Here is a 22390-nt window from a genome sequence, read left to right on the forward strand (position 1 = left end):
CGCCATAGGGCCTAAGATCTTTTGTATTACCCCAACAAACATACTTGGAGTCGGCATGAATATTGGCTGTTTTTTTTTTTTTTTTTTTTTTTTAGTTCGCAGTACTATTAATGAGACTGCTGCTGCTGAGTGAGACGTCCAATGGGTTCAGCCTCTACTATGCCTTTTCCATCTATTACGGTATAGCCAGTGTACAATTTTTCCCTCTCGGTGTTGTGGAAAGAACGGGAAAAAAAATGAATTACCTCTTCCAATGGGTTGTTACCACCCTTTGGGGGCATGCTGCAAAAGGTCTGATTCAAACATGTCATGCAATCATATTCGTCTCGGCTCCCACTAAATTCCACCATTCCAGCAACCTCAGCACCACTCCACCCTTTGTGCCTTTGGCGGGCACACCTGGTAAGAGTGTTGCTGGGTTTACAATATTACCCATTTTACATGGTAACATCAATGCAAGTTCCCATTTAGTGAACTTGGCTGATGAATATTTTTCACATGTTTAGGCAGAATTTTAGGAGTGTCCAGACTATATGAGGAGCATAAACAGTTAAAACACACCCCAACACCACATTCTCAGTTTTGTTTACCAGTAGTGCTATGGCGACTACACTGTGTAGACAAGTATGAATGTGCTTAAGTAATAGGGTTTAATTGCACACTGCAGTACGACATTGGTCAGGCTGGCATCACCAGGTTTCTTACGTCACTATATCTGTCGCCCCCTCAGCAGGTCTAATATTCTACATCACATGGTCTCTTGTGTCAGTTTTACCCATGGCAAAAAGCTGTAATCAGGCCTGTTTGTGAAGACATGGGTATTGTGATTGCACCTATTTATATGTAAATGCGTTTTACAACCCTTTTCATTCTTTGTAGAAGGGGAATGCTTTGTGCATTACTTGGACTGCTTTTCACAAGATGGTGGCTGTGGTTGCCCTGGGTAACATTAGGAGTAATGCTTAAAGTTATTGAGACTTTGTTCAAGATTTACTGAAAAATATCTCTATTGTGACTACTCGCTTTGCAGGGTACCGCATATTCATAATGGTATTTCTCTGCTGGGAGTGCGACAGATTCTTCGAACTATTTTTCTATGATTTGTGGTTTTATGGTTACTAATGTGTCCCAGATTTCCCTCCCCCTCCCCCCCTTGTTCAGGCGCAACCGCAATCCGTCCTGAGATACCTTATGTCCTGCCTCAGGAGGATACACCAGAAGTTGTCTATCGCCAACTGCTGGTGCTGTGGATGAGGAAAGGACATAACAATAGATCATTAACCCATTGTATTGGTATTTACCCATTTGTGGGCCGTAAGGACAGTGTGCGATCTTGCAAGACCCGGGGGAGGGGCTTGGTGGCTCTCTGAGGTTTCTGGAACAGAAGAGTAGGGGAAGGAGAAAAAAATTGGAAAAAGAGAGAGAAAAACTCAAAAAGGGTAGAAAATATTAATGACAGTAATGTGTACATTTATTTTCAACCGAAAATTTTTCTTTTATTTTGATGACACCAGGATTTAGCACTATGGGGGAATTGGCTCTCAACTATTTGGTTCTTCCCCTTTTCAACTCCTGTTCTGATTTGTAAGCCCTCCCTTTCTTTCTGTTTCCCAGTGTGGTTGTGACTATGGGCTGTGTCTAGGGGTATTTAGCTAAAAGTTCTCTTTTTGGGAACCTTGTTATTTCACTGGGTATTTTCCCAGCTCAACCTCAGGTTTCGAATGGTGAGGCTGTACTTTGGGGCGCTATACTTTCTGTTTTTAACAGGGTTTCTATTGAAGCTATGGTTGCCATTGATCCTGTGTCCTTCCCATCTTTAGTTCAAAGGGAACTCGGTATTTGTGCTCTAGTTTTTAGCTACCTTAGATGGATTTGACTCTATAACAGTGGAATACAACATTAGCCTCTGAGGACTGTCCAGCATATCTTGCACTTCTTGTGTAAGATTTCTAGGAGTGTCCAGAAATACCCCATTAGGGGTGCAATAGATGACACATCCCATTTTACATAGTAAATCTCTACCCAGGAGGTTAGTCGGGGCCGCTGCAGCCAACAGAAAAGAGTGTTTGGTATGCAGAGGCTCGATTGTAACCTTCGCTGGTTTCGTCAGTGGGTAATGTTGTATTTTTCCTGTTACCCCAATTGCTGCTACTAATTGCTTGGCACAACCTAGATCAGGAGGGAATGTTGTTAACGGGTTTGTCAATGAAACCCAAGTGAAGAGGAGTGTTGAGAACAGATCTGGCCGCCCCTGTATCAACCAAAAAGGTTTGCCTTACTCCAGCTATATCAACCTTCACCTGAGGTTCCTCTCCAAGGTGTTGTTTTAGTCTAACTGGCTGTAGGATACAGGTATGACCTGTTTCCTATGGTCTGACCTGGGTTGCCCTTAGCACAGTGTCAGCCATCAGATGGGGAGGAGGCATGTTGCGTGACCTGTCTGTCTCCTCCCATTGTCTAGGGGCTGGGTATCTCCGTGTCTCACCTTTGTGAGATTCCCATTCTCGCTTATGTGTTTGGTAACTTCTGGGGTTTCCTGCCCTACAATGAGCTGAGTAATGACCTTCCCTATTGCAGTTGTAACAGATAATTGGTTTTCTACCTGTGTCCCTGGTGTTTCGTGGTTGTTGGTATGCAGCTTTGTTTGGGGCATTAGTAAGGGCCTGGATGCTAACCATCATCAGTTTGTCAGTTTTCAGTTCCCTGTGCTTTGATATGTTTTTGTCATGGGCTACGGCAGATTCCCGTAGGGCATCTACTGTCATTCCTCGCCAATTTGGGAACGATGTTTGGACCCTGTTCTTCAATTTCTCTCTCAGCCCCTCCACTAACACAGAGACAACCATCTCCCTCAGGTGTGGGTTACCCTTAAGATCGGCGACACCAGTGTGTTTTGATACCGTCATCAAACACCGGTTGAAATATTCGCTAGCTGACTCACTATCTTTTTGTTTGATAGTGAATATCTTGCTATATTCCACTGCTGCAGGAAAATACACTCCCAACTGCAAGTTGATTAGGCGTATATTTTCCTGGTTGATCTCATCATTTATCTCCTTGTCCACCTTCAATCCACTATCCTGAATGAATTTCGGGATATCGATGTGAGTGGGGAGACAGGCCCTCAACATGATTCTCCAATCCTTGTTGGTGGGCTCATCAGAGTTTCCCAGATCCCTTACAAATTTCTGACATAATGTCAGATCTTTCCTAGGATCAGGGAAATCTGAAATGATGGACCGCAGCTCTAACCGTGTCCATGGGTTTAGCATGGTCATCTTTCTGGTAGGTATCACACCCTCTCTGTCTGCCTTACCATAGGGAACTTCCAGTGTGCGCATAGGATATGTTTGTACCACATCCGCATTACTGGGACCTGCTTGGGAGTCGTCTGTGTCCGTGCTGTGTAGTGCCTTCTTACCTGGGTCCAAGACTATGCTGTTGGCATCAGCCGTCTCCTCTTCCTGTGCTAGAGCCTCAACAGCGGGTTGAGCTTTTCCCTTAATCATATTAATTGCATGGGAGACGGCCAGTGCCAACAGCTGCTCGTTTTCCTCTCGGGTTTCCTTATAAGGGGATAAGACAGGGTACAAGTTAGCAACAGGTAAATTACTACTCAGGTCTCGCTTATTAGTCATTAACCCCTTCGGCACATATGGGGGTGGGGGAGCGGTTGCGGCTACGGTTGCATTTTTATTGTGGCTGATTGTATCTGGCACTGCCAAACATTTGATTCCCCATTGTTCCTGCCCTTCCTTCTGCCACAATTTAAGAATTTCCATGTGCTTCACTCTCTTCTTACGACTGGAGAGTAGACATATTTCATCCTTTACTGCAGATAAGATTTCTGGATCAAAGCTACCAACACTGGGAAATTCTAACTTGCTGCCTTGTGTCATTCTTCTCCATTTATTTTTGTAAACAACTGCGAGTTCACCGTGCTTCCTGCACATAATGAAAGCCGCCGACCCTTTGGGTCGACTAGATTCCTCCCTAACTGACTCGGTATCCCTGTGTGAACCATTATTACCCATAATTACAGGAATAAACGTTCACAGCTAGCAGAAACCGGAGGGCCGTTTATCAGTGAGTCACTCCCAAATCACTCCTTCTCCACAAAATGGCACTATTCCGCAATCAAGCGTGAAGCCCACTATGCGAGGTAATGTACTCAATCACCAAGTCTTTCAACTAGTAGCGAACTGCTAGCCAACTTGCAAGGTGCGGCAGTTTTTCCAGGGCACAGCAAAACTTGTTTTTCCTGTACCCCCAAAAACTGGTATTTCTAAAGTAGCTAATCGGATCACTGGGTTCCGATGTATCTCTTGTACCCTCCCAGTGGATCAAAATAGGTAGTTCCACGGAAGGGGCAGTTCCTATGGGCACGCCGTCACGTGAACCCGGTCCTAACTGGACTGTCCTACACTGGACTACACTGCGCTTGAGTCGTGTCGTCACACACCCGTTCGCCTCAGTTATTTTTCACACTGGGCGCTGGTTACACCTTGGTCTTATGCATATATTTGAAATATTTCTGTACAGAAAATCTTCCCAAGTTGGTAGCTTTTCACTGGATACTTATGCAGGTATAAATCCCTTATAACACTCTATAGGAATCTATTAAAATAATGCTTGAGTTGCTTGTTTAAAAAAAAAAATGAACAAAAAGAAAAAACTTATTTTCTTTTATTAATCACCGCCTCACTCGCAGTATATTGCTATACTGTGTAAATAAAGCTAGTGGTTAAATACTGTTCACCTTTGAGTTCCTATGTGTGCTGCATGTGCAGTACCAATGAACAGCCACGTGTGTACATGCACTGTTCACAGGCCGCCGATGAATCGGCCACCCACGTGTTCTATAGTGTATTTGCAAGGTTGCACTCGGGTTTCGCTATACGCAGTAATTGCGCTTAAATGTGGAATAAATCCCTTAACTCCGTCCGAAAGTTATGTATCAAGATGCGAAATAAATCCCGCACTTAATCCGTAAATCACGTACAAAGATGCGAAAATTTCCCGATATGGGCACGTGCGCGCGCACCTTGCGTAATACACAATAGACGCTTTACGTTACTGCAAAAGGCCCAGGGCTTGTCGCCACGTGGCTGAGTCCCTGGTTTTGCAGTAACTAACAAAATGTTATAGCTTTGCACAGAGGGGATCCTCTATGTACTATAATAAACACAGACTCCACGTGTGCGAACCTTATCGCACGTGGTACATATACTATAATAAACAAGCAGCCCAAGACACTATACCCCGTTAAACTACTTGTGGCAGGCAGAAGTACAGTTTACTAAACACTTAGGTATGATATGCTTTAAAACACGTGGCTTTCACTTATTGTACTCCGGGTTCAGCGCTAGCACTTCCCGAACCCCGCACCGCCGTGGAATCGGCCTATCCAGCAATGGAAACAAATAAATACTTCCACCCTTTTGCTGGTATAGGTCGATCCGCACGCCTGGTACTGAGTTCTGGACTGTGGAGCGGACGGACGAGCCCTCAATTGTTAATGGCGATATGATTATTACCAGAGATACAATATGTGAAAAGCGCAGGTTACGTAATAAGTCCGCAACCAACGTACCCTTTATACCTAGCTACGTGCGAACAAAGCGTAGCGCAGCGTAGCGTACCTTTTATTGTATTATGTATACCAAGAACCAATACCTTATTCAGAGATTCCTTCGCAGTACTTTGTCTCTAATCTGCGAATATACCTTATCGGACTGTGTCCGCAATATACCTTATCGCTATTATGCGAATAAACAGACACGACCACTGAATAGGAATAAGGAGATTAGAACTCCGTAAAAGGTTTGTATTTAAGTCCCTAATGGACAGAAGGGGGTTACAGAAATAAGAATAAACAGGTATAACAGGTGATACAATATACTAACAATGAATACTAAACAGACTCTGCTAAGGGGAGAGAAAACAGATACAAGACACAATCAGCCAACAATACTTATAAGAATAAATACCGTGAAAATGCAACCGTTTACCGTGGTTATCTAGTAAGCGAAGCGCAGTCCGGTCAGAGCTCACTATCGTTCAGGAATGAACTATAGTCCGGTAGGAAAGTCCAGGGAAAGTAGATGTGCCGAAGAGACCGAGCCTGCTCCGGGTCGCCTATCTTATAGGGTCAGAAGGGGGAGGTCAAAGGCCATTCTCATTGGTCAGAGATCATATGTCCGGTCCACTGTGATTGGAGGTTAGACGCTGTACCTGGTCTGACCAGGTGCAGGGGAGTGAACTTTAAGAGTCCTTTGTTTGGTGGTTTCGGCGTCAGCAAGGATAAGAACCGGTTTGAGCTAGTTTCCTTTGTTAACTACTTACAACAGAAACTGTCTCTGGAATATGGATTATGTCCATATCTATCGGGCAATGTACATTGCGACATATTCGCAATGACCGGAATACTTCGCATAATGAACTGAGCGGAACGGTACTAAACACGATATAGACAGGTGTGTGCAGGGCTAACTAAGCTATGTGTGGCGTTCTAAACCTTTTAACTATATTTCATTTCGTGTAAGTGTGTTATTATGAATTTATGTGTGATAGTATGTCTACTCTTCTGGTCCACATTGTCACACATACTCGGGTATGGAAACTTTTTCATTGCGCAACTCTGCGAACCAAAATGGCGGCCATACTATCACAAAATGGCGTGTGTGTACCTAGACTTCCACAGTCTGGCAGCCAATGGGTGCAGTGGGAGGAGTTAGGAGGGGAGAAAGGTCTGCTGACCAGAGGGCTGCTTCCTCTCTGGAGATTTTCCTGGATCCGGTAAGACCTCTGCCTTGCCGGCTCCTGTGCTGTCCCTGATATTCATCCTTACTAACTATCTTTCTTTCCATAGCTTTCTGTCTTCCTCTGTCCTGTCCCTCTCTCTTTTAGCGCTAGCATAGTTGTGGTGCCCCGCGATTAGTGCAGATAGAGCAGGGAACTGTAATGCCCCGGTCGTCCAGGAACTCGCGCCCCCCCCGCCCGCCTGGCTGACGCGCTGGACTCACCCATAGCCGGTACTGCCGCCGGGGCCTCCCCAGGCCCGCGGCGGGGTAGTCGTAGGAGTCCGGTGGGCGTCCAGCGGCGAGTGCGTCACGTGGGCGCGGGTCCCGCAATGAAGACGCGGCTGGCCGCAGCGCGTGCCACAAGGGGGGGGAGAGGTGGCAGGGGGACTCGCAGCAGTGCTGCGCGGGGCACAGATCATCCTACTGGTACCGGGAGAGGCGCCGCTGCGGGCGCTAGGCCGGCGGCGGTGCCGGATGTAAGGCAGTTTCAGGCACTGAGACGGGCAGCGGGGGGGGGCGCATACGGTGGGAGCCCTGGCCAGGCTGCAGGGCGCCCATCTGGCATCCCCATCCTAGCCAGCAGGCTGGCTAGGAGTTATGATGAGGTGCCACCTGCCGACTGCCCCTCAAATATACCAAGGCCGGCCAGTAGGGTAGCTAGGGGCGGGCGCAGGGCTAGTCAGGCTGCATGGGGTCCGGGGGACACTGGGGAGGTGGTAAATCCCCCCCCATCCCCGGCTATATTGGGTATGTCCCCCTTGCACTTAGCTAGGAGGCAATGGCTGCGGAGGTCCAGGCTATTGCCTCGGCGCACGGTCGGGGGAGGTGCCCCAGGCGTCACTGGGTCTGAGGTAACAGCTCAGCAGGCGCAGCAAGCAGGGGGGGCTGTACAGGCAGAAGACAGGTGGTGGCAGTTAGTGTCGGTGTTGGTCCCGCTGCTTAGCCAGACTGCGCCGAGCTCTCCTTCCAGGGGGCCACAGGCGAGTAGTTCCACCGCGCTGCTCCCCAGTGTGTCTTTTTCACAAAATGTCATGCCTACTCCAATGACGGCTGTTCCCGTGGCTGCACCGAACATGGAGGCGTCAACATCCGGCCCGCTGGTCGGTTCCGGGGGCACGTCCAGCCCAGCGACTCAGACGATGGCTGTAGCGGTGGCAGGAGCATCAGGTGGGTCAGCGCGTAAGGCGAAGCGGCGCAGGCGCAAGTCACGCACCTCCTCCTCCTCCTCTGGGTCCAATTCAGTGACGTCGGAGGAGGAGGGCGGGCGTAAGTCGCGGCGGAGGCATCAGCATTGTAGGCGACGCCGTAGGTACTCCCGTTCCACCAGCGGGAGCTCGGGTTCACCACTTTTCCCAAAAGAAAATGTGGTGCGCTGCGATTATACGGCAGTGTGCAGGGGTTTGCGCAGGAGCGTACAGGAGCGAATCAACGAAGGGAAATTTGTGAGTTTCTTCACTATGACTGCGCAGGCTGAGAAGGACTATCGTGCTGCGAAGAAAAAGGGAGGTATAGGGGAAGCAGCGTATTGCACTTACCATAGATGGCAGGCGGGGCTCTTCATGTTCGCCGCATGCTATCTAGAGACCAGGCCGCAAGAACACATGAATATGGTGCGTTATATGCACATGATTCATGAAATGTTCATGTCAGATGGCGGCACAGCATGGAAATCATATGATGAGGACTTCCGCCACAAACAGTCGGGGTCAGCCATCATAGATTTCGGATGCAAAGACGTGGAGCTTTGGGTAGGCAAGAAGCCGGCGTCATCCGCTACGCCCCCTGCCCCTCCCTCTCCTGCTCCTCCCGCCCCTACGGCTGCGGGCGCAGTTGCTAGGCGACCCCTCCCCCCCCTTTCGGAGCAGCGCGGGTGGAGCACCCGCGGGTAGATGTTTTGGCTTCAATGGGGTCGGCTGCAACCTGGGAACCACCTGTAGATTTAAGCATTCCTGCGCTCGGTGTTGGGGACCTCACCCCGTCAGGGATTGCAACCGTGGCAGGCAGGGGGCTGCTCCGCCTAGGCCAGCCGCCGGGGTTGCTCCTCAGTAAGGCCCCCTCCCCGGTTCGGGTGGATCGCATGGTCCAATGGCTGAGCGATTACCCGGACAGACCTTGCGCGACTTTCCTGGCAGACGGATTCCGTTTTGGCTTTCGTCTCCCCATTCGAGGCGTGGTTAACACGAAATCCCCCAGGAACCTCAAGTCAGCCATAGACATGCCCCTCGTAGTGCTGGAAAAAGTTGCTAAGGAAGTGAGGTTAGGGCGAATGGTGGGGCCTTTTGGGACTCCTCCGATCGGGGATTTGGTGCTCTCCCCGGTGGGGGTGGTCCCAAAAAAGGAAGCGGGTAAGTTTTGGCTCATTCAACATTTGTCTCACCCGCCAGGCTCATCGGTGAACGACGCAATTCCTGAGGAGTTGTGCCGGGTCACTTATCAGTCTTTCGAGCAGGCTTTGGCTATCGTGCGAAATTTTGGCGCGGGAGCGTTGCTGGCGAAGATTGATGTTGAGTCGGCGTTCCGCCTGCTTCCATTGCATCCGGACTCGTTCCGGTTCATGGTTCTTTCGGCTACCCACGGGTTTCTACGTGGATAGGTGCCTGCCCATGGGCTGCTCGATATCCTGCGCTTATTTCGAGCGTTTTAGCACTTTCTTGCACTGGTGCGCGCAGAGGGAGTCGGGTGAGCGGGGCTTGGCACATTACCTAGACGACTTTCTATGCGTGGGCCCGGCTGGGTCCCCAAGTTGCGCGGCACTGTTGGGCGTAGTACAGCGGTTGTTTGAGTTTTTTGGGGTGCCCATAGCAGTTGAAAAGACGGAGGGGCCAGTCACCTGCCTCTCATTCCTCGGGATAGAAATCGATACTCTAGCCGGCTGCTGCAGGCTTCCCCTTGATAAGCTTGAACGGCTACAAGGGGTGGTCTCAGTGGCTTTGTGCGCGGGCAAGCTTCAGTTGCGCCAGCTTCAGTCGTTACTTGGCTTACTGCATTTTGCTTGCAGGGTGATCCCGATGGGTCGGGTTTTCTGCAGAAAACTCGAACGCGCCATGGCGGGTATCCGGCATCCGTTGCATTTTGTGCGTTTATCTGCTGAGCTAAAAAGGGATCTCCAAATATGGAGCTCCTTTTTGGAACATTTCAATGGGGTGTTGATATGGCCGGCTCCTCGGCGTAGCAATGCCCAATTGGAACTGTTCACGGATGCTGCTGGCGGGATTGGATTTGGAGCCTATCTGCACGGGTCATGGTGCGCGGCGCCGTGGCCCGTGGAGTGGGGCGCAGAGGGCCTTACGCGCAATTTGCTGTTGCTGGAATTATTTCCCATTGTGGTGGCCCTTGAGTTATGGGGGGATAGATTAAGGAATTCCTGCATAGTTTTTTGGTGCGATAACCTGGGGGTGGTTCAGGCGATAAACAGTCAGGGCTCCTCATCGATCCCTGTTTTGAGGTTGTTGTCATGCTTAGTCTTGCGGTGCTTGCTTTTAAACATTCAATTCATTGACAAGCACGTGCCGGGTGTGGAGAATTCGATCGCCGATGCTTTATCTAGGGGGGATTGGGCCCGGTTTCACACCTTGGCCCCCGATGCAGACATCGTTGGTGAGTCATGTCCCCCTTATGTTTGGCAGATGATCAGGCCGGCATGGAGGGCTTAGCCATGCGGGCCATCGCACCAAGGACTCTGAGATGCTACCAAGAGGGGTGGCAGGAGTGGGAGCAATTCAGGCTCTCCTCCGAGCAGGCAGGTAAGACGCCCAGGGCGGCTATGGTGGCCTTTGTTTGGCACCTGTACTCCTTGAATTTTTCTGTTGCCGCTGTGAGGCGGGTATTGTCTGGGGTTTCCTTTTTCTCGTCTTTGTATGGTCGTGCTGACCCGTCTAGGTCTTTTCTAGTTTCTAGGGCATTGAGGGGTTGGCAACGGGCCACTCCGGCAGTCTCCGACCGAAGGCGGCCCATTGATATTACACTGCTCCCACCGCTGCTGGGTGCCCTCCGGGATGTTTGCTATCCTCAGTACGAGGTCCTGCTATTCCGGTTGGCATACGCAATGGCATATCACGGGGCCTTTAGGATTGGGGAGCTGGTGGCACCGTCCAAGAATGCCCCGTCGCCTTTGGACGTGACCGATGTGGTGGTCCAAAGGGATTCTGTATTGTGTCACATGCGACGATCCAAGACTGACCAGGCTGGGAGGGGGCGGTGGCTGTCTTTGCTCCCAGGTACGGTGGAAGGGGTGTGCCCGGTTGAGATGGCCTTGGCCTTTCAACGCGTGCGCCCCGACCGCCCGGGTGCGTGGTTGATGCATGAGGACGGGTCACCGCTTACTAGGTACCAGTTCTGCCATGTCCTGGGCCGGGCGCTGGGGGCCTTGGGCCTCGATCCGAAGGAGTTCGGGTCTCATTCCTTTAGGATCGGGGCTGCTACGTCTGCAGCTCCGGGGGGCCGCTCCAACGCAGAGATTCAGTCTCTGGGCCGATGGCGCTCCGCAGTCTTTCGCAGGTACATTCGGCCAACTCTTTCTGTCACTTTAACAGATCATGGTTCACTGGATGCATAAGCACTCGCCAACCTCCTGTGGGGGTCTTGAGGTGTGTTCACATTTCCCCCGGGGGCACAATTTGGCTGATCTCTAATTTGTCATGGCATACCTGATAGATTACTCCGGGGGTTTGTGTGTTTTGTGCCTCAAGATCTGGTGCCATGGTCCAAAAAACTTTCTCTTCCCCCCCCTTGGTATGCCTGTTTTAAGTTTGTATGGTTGGTATGGTGTTAATTTCTCGTACCCTGTTGCAGGTCGGCAGGATGTCAGGAGCGTGTGGGTCATATTATTATTATTATTATTATAATTTTATTTATAAGGCGCCACAAGTGTTTCGCAGCGCCGTACAAAGGAACAATACAGGGAGACAAAACTTGGCATAACATTGAATAAATAACAAAAATACAGTACAAATAAAGAGCACCACAGTTCAATACACATTACAGCTTAAATGTAAGTAGTGAGGACCCAATCAACATACAACTAGAGGCTTGAGGCCAATGATGGAGATGAGTATGAAGATGGTCACTGAGTATTCTTTAGGCCATTCACTTAGGCCATGGTCACTGAGTATTCTTTAGGTCATAGGCCATTCTTTCGTTTATTGGGCCTCAAGGTCGACGGTGGCCTCGGATGTGCGCATGTATCCGGAAGCAAGCATGGTGCGGTGGCTGGGTGTGAGAGGCATGCGTTGGTGTGCCTTGCGGGAGCATCTGTTTAGGGCCATGCAGAGCTACGGCACTCCCAGGGTGCTGATCATCCATTTGGGCGGCAATGATGTTGGGCAGTGTACGACCCTGGAGTTGCGGTCCCTGATCATCAGGGATTTTCATATTGTTGCGCAGGCATGGCCGGCTTGTAAACTGGTCTGGTCAAATATGATTCCCAGGCGTGTCTGGAGATCGGCACGATCTTGCCCGTGGGTGGATAGCTCTCGTAAGAAAGTAAATACAGCTGTGGAGCGATATGTGTTGGCGAGTGGGGGTGATGTCATCAGGCATGATGGCATAGTTTTTCAGAGAGCTGAGCTGTACAGGGAGGATGGCATGCATCTGAGCACGGAAGGCATGGCATTGTTTTTGGATGATCTGTTTTTATGGTTGAGGAGTTGGTGCTGAGCGTTATTGTTGGTGGCGGTGCTGCGGCTTAGGGCCTAGCTTGGCGGTAAAGAACGGTCAATTGTGTAGATGGAATGTGTGTCCATTAGTGGGTGCGCTCTCCAGGCATCGATTGTCACGAGCCATACTTCTGTGCACGGAAGATGGCTGCCTCCACCGACACTGGTGGTTGGCTGGGAGAGTTGGTCACCAGCGGTGTGTGAATGCTATGGTGACCCTACCCACCCCCTTTTCTTTATCTGACCGTTCTTTAGTGCCGCCACCAATAATATAGTCTTAGTTTGTTGTCAAAAATAAATTTGACATTCGTTATTTTGAAACGCCAGCACTTGTGTCTGTGTCGTTATTTTTAGATAAGTTAGTAATCTAAGTGTTAAGGGTTGTTAAGCATGAGAGTACCGATGGTGAATTTAAGGAGCACCGATGGCTGATTAAGCTAGAGGTGACATAAATCACCGAAGGGGGATCATGCTGCACTAGGGACAATTAATGGGGAAGGGCTGCGTCTGGCAGCCAATGGGTGCAGTGGGACGAGTTAGGAGGGGAGAAAGGTCTGCTGACCAGAGGGCTGCTTCCTCTCTGGAGATTTTCCCCACCCACCCATCCCTATTTTCTGTCTCTATTTTCTTCTTTAGGCGGCGGTAAAGAACAGTCAATTGTGTAGATGGAATGTGTGTACATTAGTGGGTGCGCTCTCCAGGCATCGATTGTCACGAGCCATACTTCTGTGCACGAAAGATGGCTGCCTCCACCGACACTGGTGGTTGGCTGGGAGAGTTGGTCACCAGCGGTGTGTGATTGCTATGGTGACCCTACCCACCCCCTTTTCTTTATCTGACCGTTCTTTAGTGCCGCCACCAATAATATAGTCTTAGTTTGTTGTCAAAAATAAATTTGACATTCGTTATTTTGAAACGCCAGCACTTGTGTCCGTGTCGTTATTTTTAGATAAGTTAGTAATCTAAGTGTTAAGGGTTGTTAAGCATGAGAGTACCGATGGTGTATTTAACAAATTGTTTACCTGTACAAGTGGAACTGTTTTGGAGACCTAGAAGTAGATCAGTGCTGCCAAAACAATAGGCTCATTTTGGGTCAGAATACTTCTGCAGCAGGGGCGACTCGGAGGGTTCCTGTGAAAACTTTCTAGCAGACAGACTCATTTGGAATATAATATATATTCTGTCCTGTTACAGCTGCCATATGTTTTCAGGTCACCACTGACATACGCCATCGCTGCACAGAGCACCACACTGGGACATCAGCCTCTGCGCCACAAGCTGTTGGAATAATTGCTCTGGCACTGGAAGCAAAGTAAGAAGTATATAGTTGTGGGAGGTGTAAGAAAATCTAGGACTAATTTGTTATTCTTGCACAGCCCTACACTCGCTTGGAGGGACGTACAGCACATTGTGGTGCATGCATCAAGACCTGCTAATCTGATTGTCAATGACTGGGTTATAAATGGAGTGGGAAGAAAAGGTAAGTTTAGTAGCACAGTTTTTGTATAATAATGTGGAAGAGTGCAGAGCAGGTAATTATTCATTTTTATTTTATCCCTACCCAGTTAGTCACCATTATGACTATGGACTTCTGGATGCTGGAAGATTGGTGCACCTAGCCCAGAAGTGGGAAACAACACGCCCTCAGAGGAGGTGTTTGGTCAGATTTTTGACCAGTCCTCAGTAAGAGAAAACCCATCTTTTGTTTCATCACTAAAGTCCGTTTCTGGACTTAATGACGTAACCTCTTGCTATGTCATACCTTGTACATATTTAAGCTATAATTATTAACTCACAATTTATCTTCTATTTGTTGCATAATGTAATAGTCCATTTCTTTGTAATCATCTTTTTGTCCCTTTGTAGGCAAGTGTCCTCAGAGACGTGCAGTGAGGTAAATGGCTCAGGAGTCCCTGGCAAGTACCAGAGCCAGATATGCACACAATATATGAGCCATGGGGAACATGCCGGCATTATACACATGTGCAGCAGTATATACTGCAGGAGATTCACTCAGTTTTGATAAGAGATGTGCAGAAAAGGTAGCCTCACCTGCCATAGACTTTTTACTCCAGAGTTTTGACTATAAAAATGATTAGAATAATAAAAATAAGATTTTTTGGTACTTGTTTCCTAGCACGGCGCCCGTCGGAGTTCATCGCATGCCTTACGTTAAGGTACTTAAGGCATGCGATGGACGCGATGGACGCGATTTTCTGACTTTAACAAGCTCAATTGCCGGTAAAAGTGAAAATCGAGTTGATCGCGTCCATCGCAGCCCCTAATAAGGGGCCGCGATGCGACCGATGCGATCAACGCGATTTTCCCATAGGGAACAATGTTAAATTAATTTTAAAGTGAAAATCGGGTTGATCGCGTCAGTCGCGGGCCATTATAATGGCCCGCGATGCGATCAACCCGATTTTACATATTGGCCCATTTCACATTGAATATGTGTAAAAAGTATGGTTAATGCCCCCCCCCCCCCCAATTTTAACGCCACCCCGGTATTGACGCCAACCCGAAGCGTGGCAAGCGCAGCGAGCCCGCGAGGGGCGGCGGTACGCGTCCTCCGACCTTTTCATACCCCCACTATCCACGTCGGCGTGGAGTTGAGAATAGAAAGTGTGGCGAGCGCAGCGAGCCACCGAGCCCGAAGCGTGGCGAGCAGATACCTGTGAAGCCCGCGAGGGGACGCAGATACCTGTGAAGGTATCCGCGTCCACTTGCGGGGCTCGCTGCGCTCGCCACGTTTCGGGCTCACCACACTTTCTATTCTCAACTCCACGCCGACGTGCATAGTAGGGGTATAAAAAAGGTCGGAGGACGCGTACCGCCGCCCCTCGCGGGCTCGCTGCGCTCGCCACGCTTCAGGTTGCCGTCAATACCGGGGTGGCGTTAACAATGGGGGGCATTTGAAACATCAGGGGGGTTTTCTATGAAAATGGGGTGTTTTGGGGCTTTTTGCATTAAAATCAATGCAAAATCTGGTCTCAGGGACCATTTCACATTGATTCCAATGTAAAAATCGGGTCGATCGCATGCGATTTGGTTGGCATGCAATGCGATCGACGCAATTTTTCCGACCCGATGCTTACAATCAAAATCTGTGGCGCCGTGCTAGGAAACAAGTACCGATTTTTTTTTATAAATTGTTTCTATTTTTGTTTGTATTTTTGACATACTTTATCAATTCAAAATGTTGGCATATACACTAGTATGACAGGAAAGGCTGTGCCTCACCTGCCTCACCCCACTGCACACTCAGTGTCCTCCAGTCTTGTATTAAGTCAAAACATCAGTTCATGCACTAGGTCACCAAACTTTATTTTGTCTTTGGAGCATGTCCAGGCCAAAATTTTTACCAGTTATACCTGTAGGGGTGATCTTGAGATTTACCTCACTAGTCCCATGGGCACTCGTACTGTGCTTGTTGCATTGAGGTGAGGATACAGTGTGGCTGTGATACAGGTATGTAGGAGCTTTTGGTGATCAGTTGCACAGGAAGGGAGATGGATATCAGAATAGTTTTTTAATTTATTCAATTGGCCCCCTCTGGTCAAGTTTATTCAGTTTCTATTAGATCCAGGGGTGTGCTCCCACCGACAATTTATTTAATGAGATTTTTACAGAAAAGAGAATGGATTGTCATATGGTGGTGCACCATTTATAGAAAAGAGTCATAAAATTTACCTTTTATTATTTTTATTTTAAAAGTGAAGAACACGAAATATGACAAACAACAAATAACATTAACACAAGTGAAAACAGTGTGCTATTAACCCCTTCCCGACATTTGACGTACATTTACGTCATGGTCGGGAAGCACTTCCCGACACATGGCGTAAATGTACGTCATGGATTTAAACTGTCACCGCGTCTATAGACGCGGTGACAGTTTCAACATGTCTGCTGTCCCTGACAGCAGACATGTCCGTGCATGCCCAGGGGGGGCTGCGATGCCGCCCCCCCGTCGGCGATCGCTGTGATTGGCTGTTCAGTGTGAACAGCCAATTACAGCGTTTTCCTGTGTCACCGGCGAATAACGTTCGCCGGTGACACGGGATCGGAGGTGATTGGTGCTGTAAAGTACAGCACCAATCACCGCGGGGTGTAAGGGTGACACTGGTGTCACCCCACCTCACCCCGCCCGCCCCCAAAGGCCGTGATTGGTCCGTCGGACCGACGGACCAATCACAGCCATGGAGGGGGGTTTAAACTAACGGTGACTGCACTGCAGACGCCATTCCGGTCTGGAATTGCGTGCAGTGCGGTCACCGTGCCTAGCTGCCGCGATATACTGACCAGAACCTTGCTCCATACTTACCTGATCACTGCTTCATCACTGCTTGATCACTGCTTGATCTGTGCTTGTAGTGTGCTGGATGCTTCCTGGATCCTGTTGCTACTTGTGCCTTCCTGTGCTGTGAAATTGTGCTGCTGCAGTGTAATAGCTAGATAGAGAGATAGATAGAGAGAGATAGAGAGAGATAGAGAGAGATAGAGAGAGATACTGTGCTGTGAAATTGTGCTGCTGCAGTGTAATAGCTAGATAGAGAGATAGATAGAGAGAGATAGAGAGAGATAGAGAGAGATAGAGAGAGATACTGTGCTGTGAAATTGTGCTGCTGCAGTGTAATAGCTAGATAGAGAGATAGATAGAGATAGATAGAGAGAGATAGAGAGAGAGAGATAGAGAGAGAGATAGTGTCAGAGAGTGCTATATTTTGTGCTGCTGCAGTGTGATATAGTTATAGATAGAGAGAGAGAGAGATAGAGAGATAGAGAGAGATAGAGAGAGAGAGATAGATAGAGAGGCCTAGTGACAGAGTGCTATATTTTGTGCTGCTGCAGTGTGATAGTTATAGAGAGATAGAGAGAGATAGAGAGAGATAGTGACAGATTGTGCTATATATTTTTTATATAACTGACTGCTGCCCCCTCCTTTTGTGCTGATCAGTATAAATTAACTGATCAGCAACTTTTTGGGGGCGCAGGTTTTTTTTTATATATAGATATACCTGTCAGTGCTGCTGCTGCAGTGTCATAGAGTGATAGATAGTGAGAGATAGAGAGATAGAGAGAGATAGTGACAGAGAGTGATAGAGAGTGCTAAATTTTGTGTCTGCTGCCCCCGCCTTTTGTGCTGATCACTATATCTGAGGTGATCAGCAACTTTTTTGGGGGTACAGAGGTTTTTTTTTTTTTATATATACCTGTCAGTTGCACCAAAGGTTGTGCACCTGCTGCCCCTCACTGGTAATCAGTGTCGCATCACTGATCACCTTTTTTTTTTTTGTGGGTGCTGTGTGGTCTTTTTTAATTTTTTTTTTACACACACTGTGATTTTGTGGGTGTCCTGTGGCCACTGTGCGCTGATCAGTGACGTACATCACTGATCAGCTTTTTCGGCACAGGGTTGATCTATTTTTTTTTTTTTTATCAAATTCCTGTTGCCTTTGAGCGCTGTTCAGTGACAGACGTTACTGACCAACATCTGTGCTCAATTTTTGGCGCAGGACCTTTTTTTTTTTTAACCCCTTCAATTTTTTTTTTTAACCCCTTCAATTTTTTTTTTTTTTTAACCCCTTCAATTTTCTTTTTTGGTATAAAGTATTTTTTTTTTCTGCACTACATACACATTACACACTACATTCCCCCCAGGTTGAAATAAAGTTTGTACCCCCCCCTACACTATACACGTGTTGAAACATTTCACTACCAGTAACACAAAAATAAAAATGGCATCCCAAATGTCCTCCCAAATGTCCTCCCAAATGTCATCCCAGTCATCCAGAAGAATGTATTCAGCGGAGGAGGCATATGCCCTGCTTGCTTCTGACTCTGACACAGCCAGTGATGCAAGCGGGGAATTTGAAGGATTCGTCTTAAGCTCCTCTTCCTCCTCTGGTGATGAGGGACCCCCTCAAAGACGCCCCCGTAGAGCAGCTGAGACCCCCCCCCCAACAATTGATCTCGTATGGACCCCACCACCAGACAATTTTGAGCCCCAGGTTCCTGAGTTTTTGGCCATGCCAGGAATCCAATTTGATTCCACAGGTCTCAGAGAAATTGACTTTTTCAAATTATTTTTCTCTGATGATTTTATAAATTTAATGGTGGACCAAACTAATTTATATGCCCAGCAGTTTATTGCTCAAAACCCCACGTCATCATTTGCTAGGTGGACCCCTGTAGATGCAGTAGAGATGATGACGTTTTGGGGTCTGGTGTTTCATATGGGCATAGTAAAAAAGCCAGAAATTAGGCAATATTGGAGTACAGATGTTCTGTACAGTACTCCATTTTACCGTATGGCCATGACCCGGACTCGATTTGAGACAATTCTTAAATTTATACATTACACCGATAATGCACAGTGCCCACCCAGAGATGATCCCACCTTTGACCGGCTATTCAAAGTCAGGCCGGTCATTGATCATTTCAGTGCCAAATTTGAAGAGGTGTACATCCCTGAAAAATTTATTTGTATCGACGAGTCCCTTATACATTTTAAAGGAAGGGTTAAATTCCGCCAGTACCTTCCCAGTAAGAGGGCAAGGTATGGCATAAAAATGTATAAACTGTGTGAAAGCACCTCAGGGTACACCCACAGGTTTAGGGTTTATGAAGGGAAGGATTCAAGAATTGAACCGCCAGAATGCCCCCCCTCCCTCGTAGGTGTTAGTGGGAAAATTGTCTGGGATTTAGTGCACCCCTTCCTGGATAAAGGTTATCACCTCTATGTGGATAACTTTTACACTAGCATCCCCCTGTTTAAGGCCCTTGGTTCAAGAGGTACAGCAGCTTGCGGTACTGTGCGCAAGAACCAAAGAGGCCTCCCAAAAACGCACATTGCCCAAGTAATGAGAAGGGGTGAAAGCAGGGGAATATGCAACGAAAATATGTTGTTGGTCAAATATAAGGACAAGAGGGATGTCCTTATACTGACAACAATTCACGGAGACAGTACCACCTCCGTCCCTGTACGAGGTACCAGTACCCACACCTCAAAACCTAATTGTATCCTGGATTACAATAGGTACATGGGCGGAGTGGATCTTTCAGATCAGGTACTGAAGCCGTACAGTGCCCTGCGGAAAACAAAAATCTGGTACAAGAAGGTGGCCGTGTATATCATCCAGATGGCACTGTATAACGCTTACGTGCTATTCCGTTCTACCGGCCAGAGGGGGACATTTATGCACTTTCAAGAGGAAGTCATAAAGGGCCTAATATTTGGGAACCAGCAGGCAGAGGGCCCCAGTACTTCTAGTACTGGCCCCCGTATTGTACCAGGGCAGCATTTTCCTGATGAAATCCCCTCCACTGGAAAAAAGGGCAGGACACAAAAAAGGTGCAAAGTTTGCTATAAAAAGGGAATAAGAAAGCAAACTATTTTCCAGTGTGACACTTGCCCCGACAAACCCGGCCTATGTATAAAGGAGTGTTTTAAAATATACCACACATCTATGGAATATTAGGTTCATAATTTCACCGTGCTTCGGGGGTCTTGCTAATGCCACATAGCACCCACCATTCATTCCACCAGAATCTGAGCCGCAAAATCCCAAAATCACTCCTTCCCTTCTGAGTCCTGCCATGCACCCAACTGGTATTTTTTGGTCACATGTGAGGCATTGCCGTACTTGGGAGATATTGGGGCACAGATTTTGGGGTGCTTTTTCTCCTTCATTCCTTGTGAAAATGAAAAATTTTGAGCCAGAACTGCATTTTTGTGTAAAAAAATGTAATTTTTCATGTTCACTGCCCAGTTTTATCAAAATTGGTGAAACCCCTGGGGGTTTGAAATGTACACTATACCCCTAGATGAATTCCCTGAGGGGTGTACTTTGCAAAATGGGGTCACTTGTGGGGGGGTTCCACTGTATTGGTGCTTTGGGGGTCTTGCTAATGCGACATAGCACCCACCATCATTCCACCAGAATTTGTGCTGCAAAATCCAAATATCACTCCTTCCCTTCTGAGTCCTGCCACTTTTTGGTCACACATGAGGCATTGCCGTACTCGGGAGAAATTGGGGCACAGATTTTGGGGTGCTTTGTCTCCTTCATTCCTTCTGAAAATGAAAAATTTTGAGCCAGAACTGCATTTTTGTGTAAAAAAATGTAATTTTTCATTTTCACTGCCCACTTGTATCAAAATTGGTGAAACCCCTGGGGGTTTGAAATGTACACTATACCCCTAGATGAATTCCCTGAGGGGTGTACTTCGCAAAATGGGGTGACTTGTGGGGGGGTTCCACTGTATTGGTGCAACATAGCACCCACCATTCATTCCACCAAAATCTGTGCTGCAAAATCCAAAAATCACTCCTTCCCTTCTGAGTCCTGCCATGCACCCAACTGGTATTTTTTGTTCACATGTGAGGCATTGCCGTACTCGGGAGAAATTGGGGCACAGATTTTGGGGTGCTTTTTCTCCTTCATACCTTCTGAAAATGAAAAATTTTGAGCCAGAACTGCATTTTTGTGTAAAAAAATGTAATTTTTCATGTTCACTGCCCACTTGTATCAAAATTGGTGAAACCCCTGGGGGTTTGAAATGTACACTATACCCCTAGATGAATTCCCTGAGGGGTGTACTTTGCAAAATGGGGTCACTTGTGGGAGGGTTCCACTGTATTGGTGCTTGGGGGGTCTTGCTAATGCGACATAGCACCCACCAAAATTCCACCAGAATCTGAGCTGCAAAATCCAAAAATCACTCCTTCCCTTTTGAGTCCTGCCATGCACCCAACTGGTATTTTTTGGTCACATGTGAGGCATTGCCGTACTCGGGAGAAATTGGGGCACAGATTTTGGGGTGCTTTTTCTCCTTCATACCTTCTGAAAATGAAAAATTTTGAGCCAGAACTGCATTTTTGTGTAAAAAAATGTAATTTTTCATGTTCACTGCCCACTTGTATCAAAATTGGTGAAACCCCTGGGGGTTTGAAATGTACACTATACCCCTAGATGAATTCCCTGAGGGGTGTAGTTTGCAAAATGGGGTCACTTGTGGGGGGGTTCCACTGTATTGGTGCTTGGGGGGTCTTGCTAATGCGACATAGCACCCACCAAAATTCCACCAGAATCTGAGCTGCAAAATCCAAAAATCACTCCTTCCCTTTTGAGTCCTGCCATGCACCCAACTGGTATTTTTTGGTCACATGTGAGGCATTGCCGTACTCGGGAGAAATTGGGGCACAGATTTTGGGGTGCTTTTTCTCCTTCATACCTTCTGAAAATGAAAAATTTTGAGCCAGAACTGCATTTTTGTGTAAAAAAATGTAATTTTTCATGTTCACTGCCCACTTGTATCAAAATTGGTGAAACCCCTGGGGGTTTGAAATGTACACTATACCCCTAGATGAATTCCCTGAGGGGTGTACTTTGCAAAATGGGGTGACTTGTGGGGGGGTTCCACTGTATTGGTGCAACATAGCACCCACCATTCATTCCACCAAAATCTGTGCTGCAAAATCCAAAAATCACTTCTTCCCTTCTGAGTCCTGCCATGCACCCAACTGGTATTTTTTGTTCACATGTGAGGCATTGCCGTACTCGGGAGAAATTGGGGCACAGATTTTGGGGTGCTTTTTCTCCTTCATACCTTCTGAAAATGAAAAATTTTGAGCCAGAACTGCATTTTTGTGTAAAAAAATGTAATTTTTGATGTTCACTGCCCACTTGTATCAAAATTGGTGAAACCCCTGGGGGTTTGAAATGTACACTATACCCCTAGATGAATTCCCTGAGGGGTGTAGTTTGCAAAATGGGGTCACTTGTGGGGGGGTTCCACTGTATTGGTGCTTTGGGGGTCTTGCTAATGCGACATAGCACCCACCAAAATTCCACCAGAATCTGAGCTGCAAAATCCAAAAATCACTCCTTCCCTTCTGAGTCCTGCCATGCACCCAACTGGTATTTT

At 47.7% G+C, this 22390-nt stretch overlaps 1 protein-coding gene across 1 annotated transcript in view; it reads left to right on the forward strand.

Annotated features, from left to right (window-relative positions):
- Positions 1-14144, forward strand: part of PCSK4 (proprotein convertase subtilisin/kexin type 4) — a 90894-nt gene extending 76750 nt beyond the window's left edge. The window contains 3 exon segments of the mRNA XM_083179451.1: positions 13669-13769; positions 13834-13937; positions 14023-14144. Coding sequence (XP_083035577.1) covers positions 13669-13769; positions 13834-13937; positions 14023-14144 — 327 coding nt within the window.
- Positions 14145-22390: the final 8246 nt, after the last annotated feature.

The sequence above is a fragment of the Crinia signifera genome, chromosome 1 (assembly GCF_055691185.1).
Source record: "Crinia signifera chromosome 1, ASM5569118v1, whole genome shotgun sequence".
In the NCBI taxonomy this organism is placed as follows: Eukaryota; Metazoa; Chordata; class Amphibia; order Anura; family Myobatrachidae; genus Crinia; species Crinia signifera.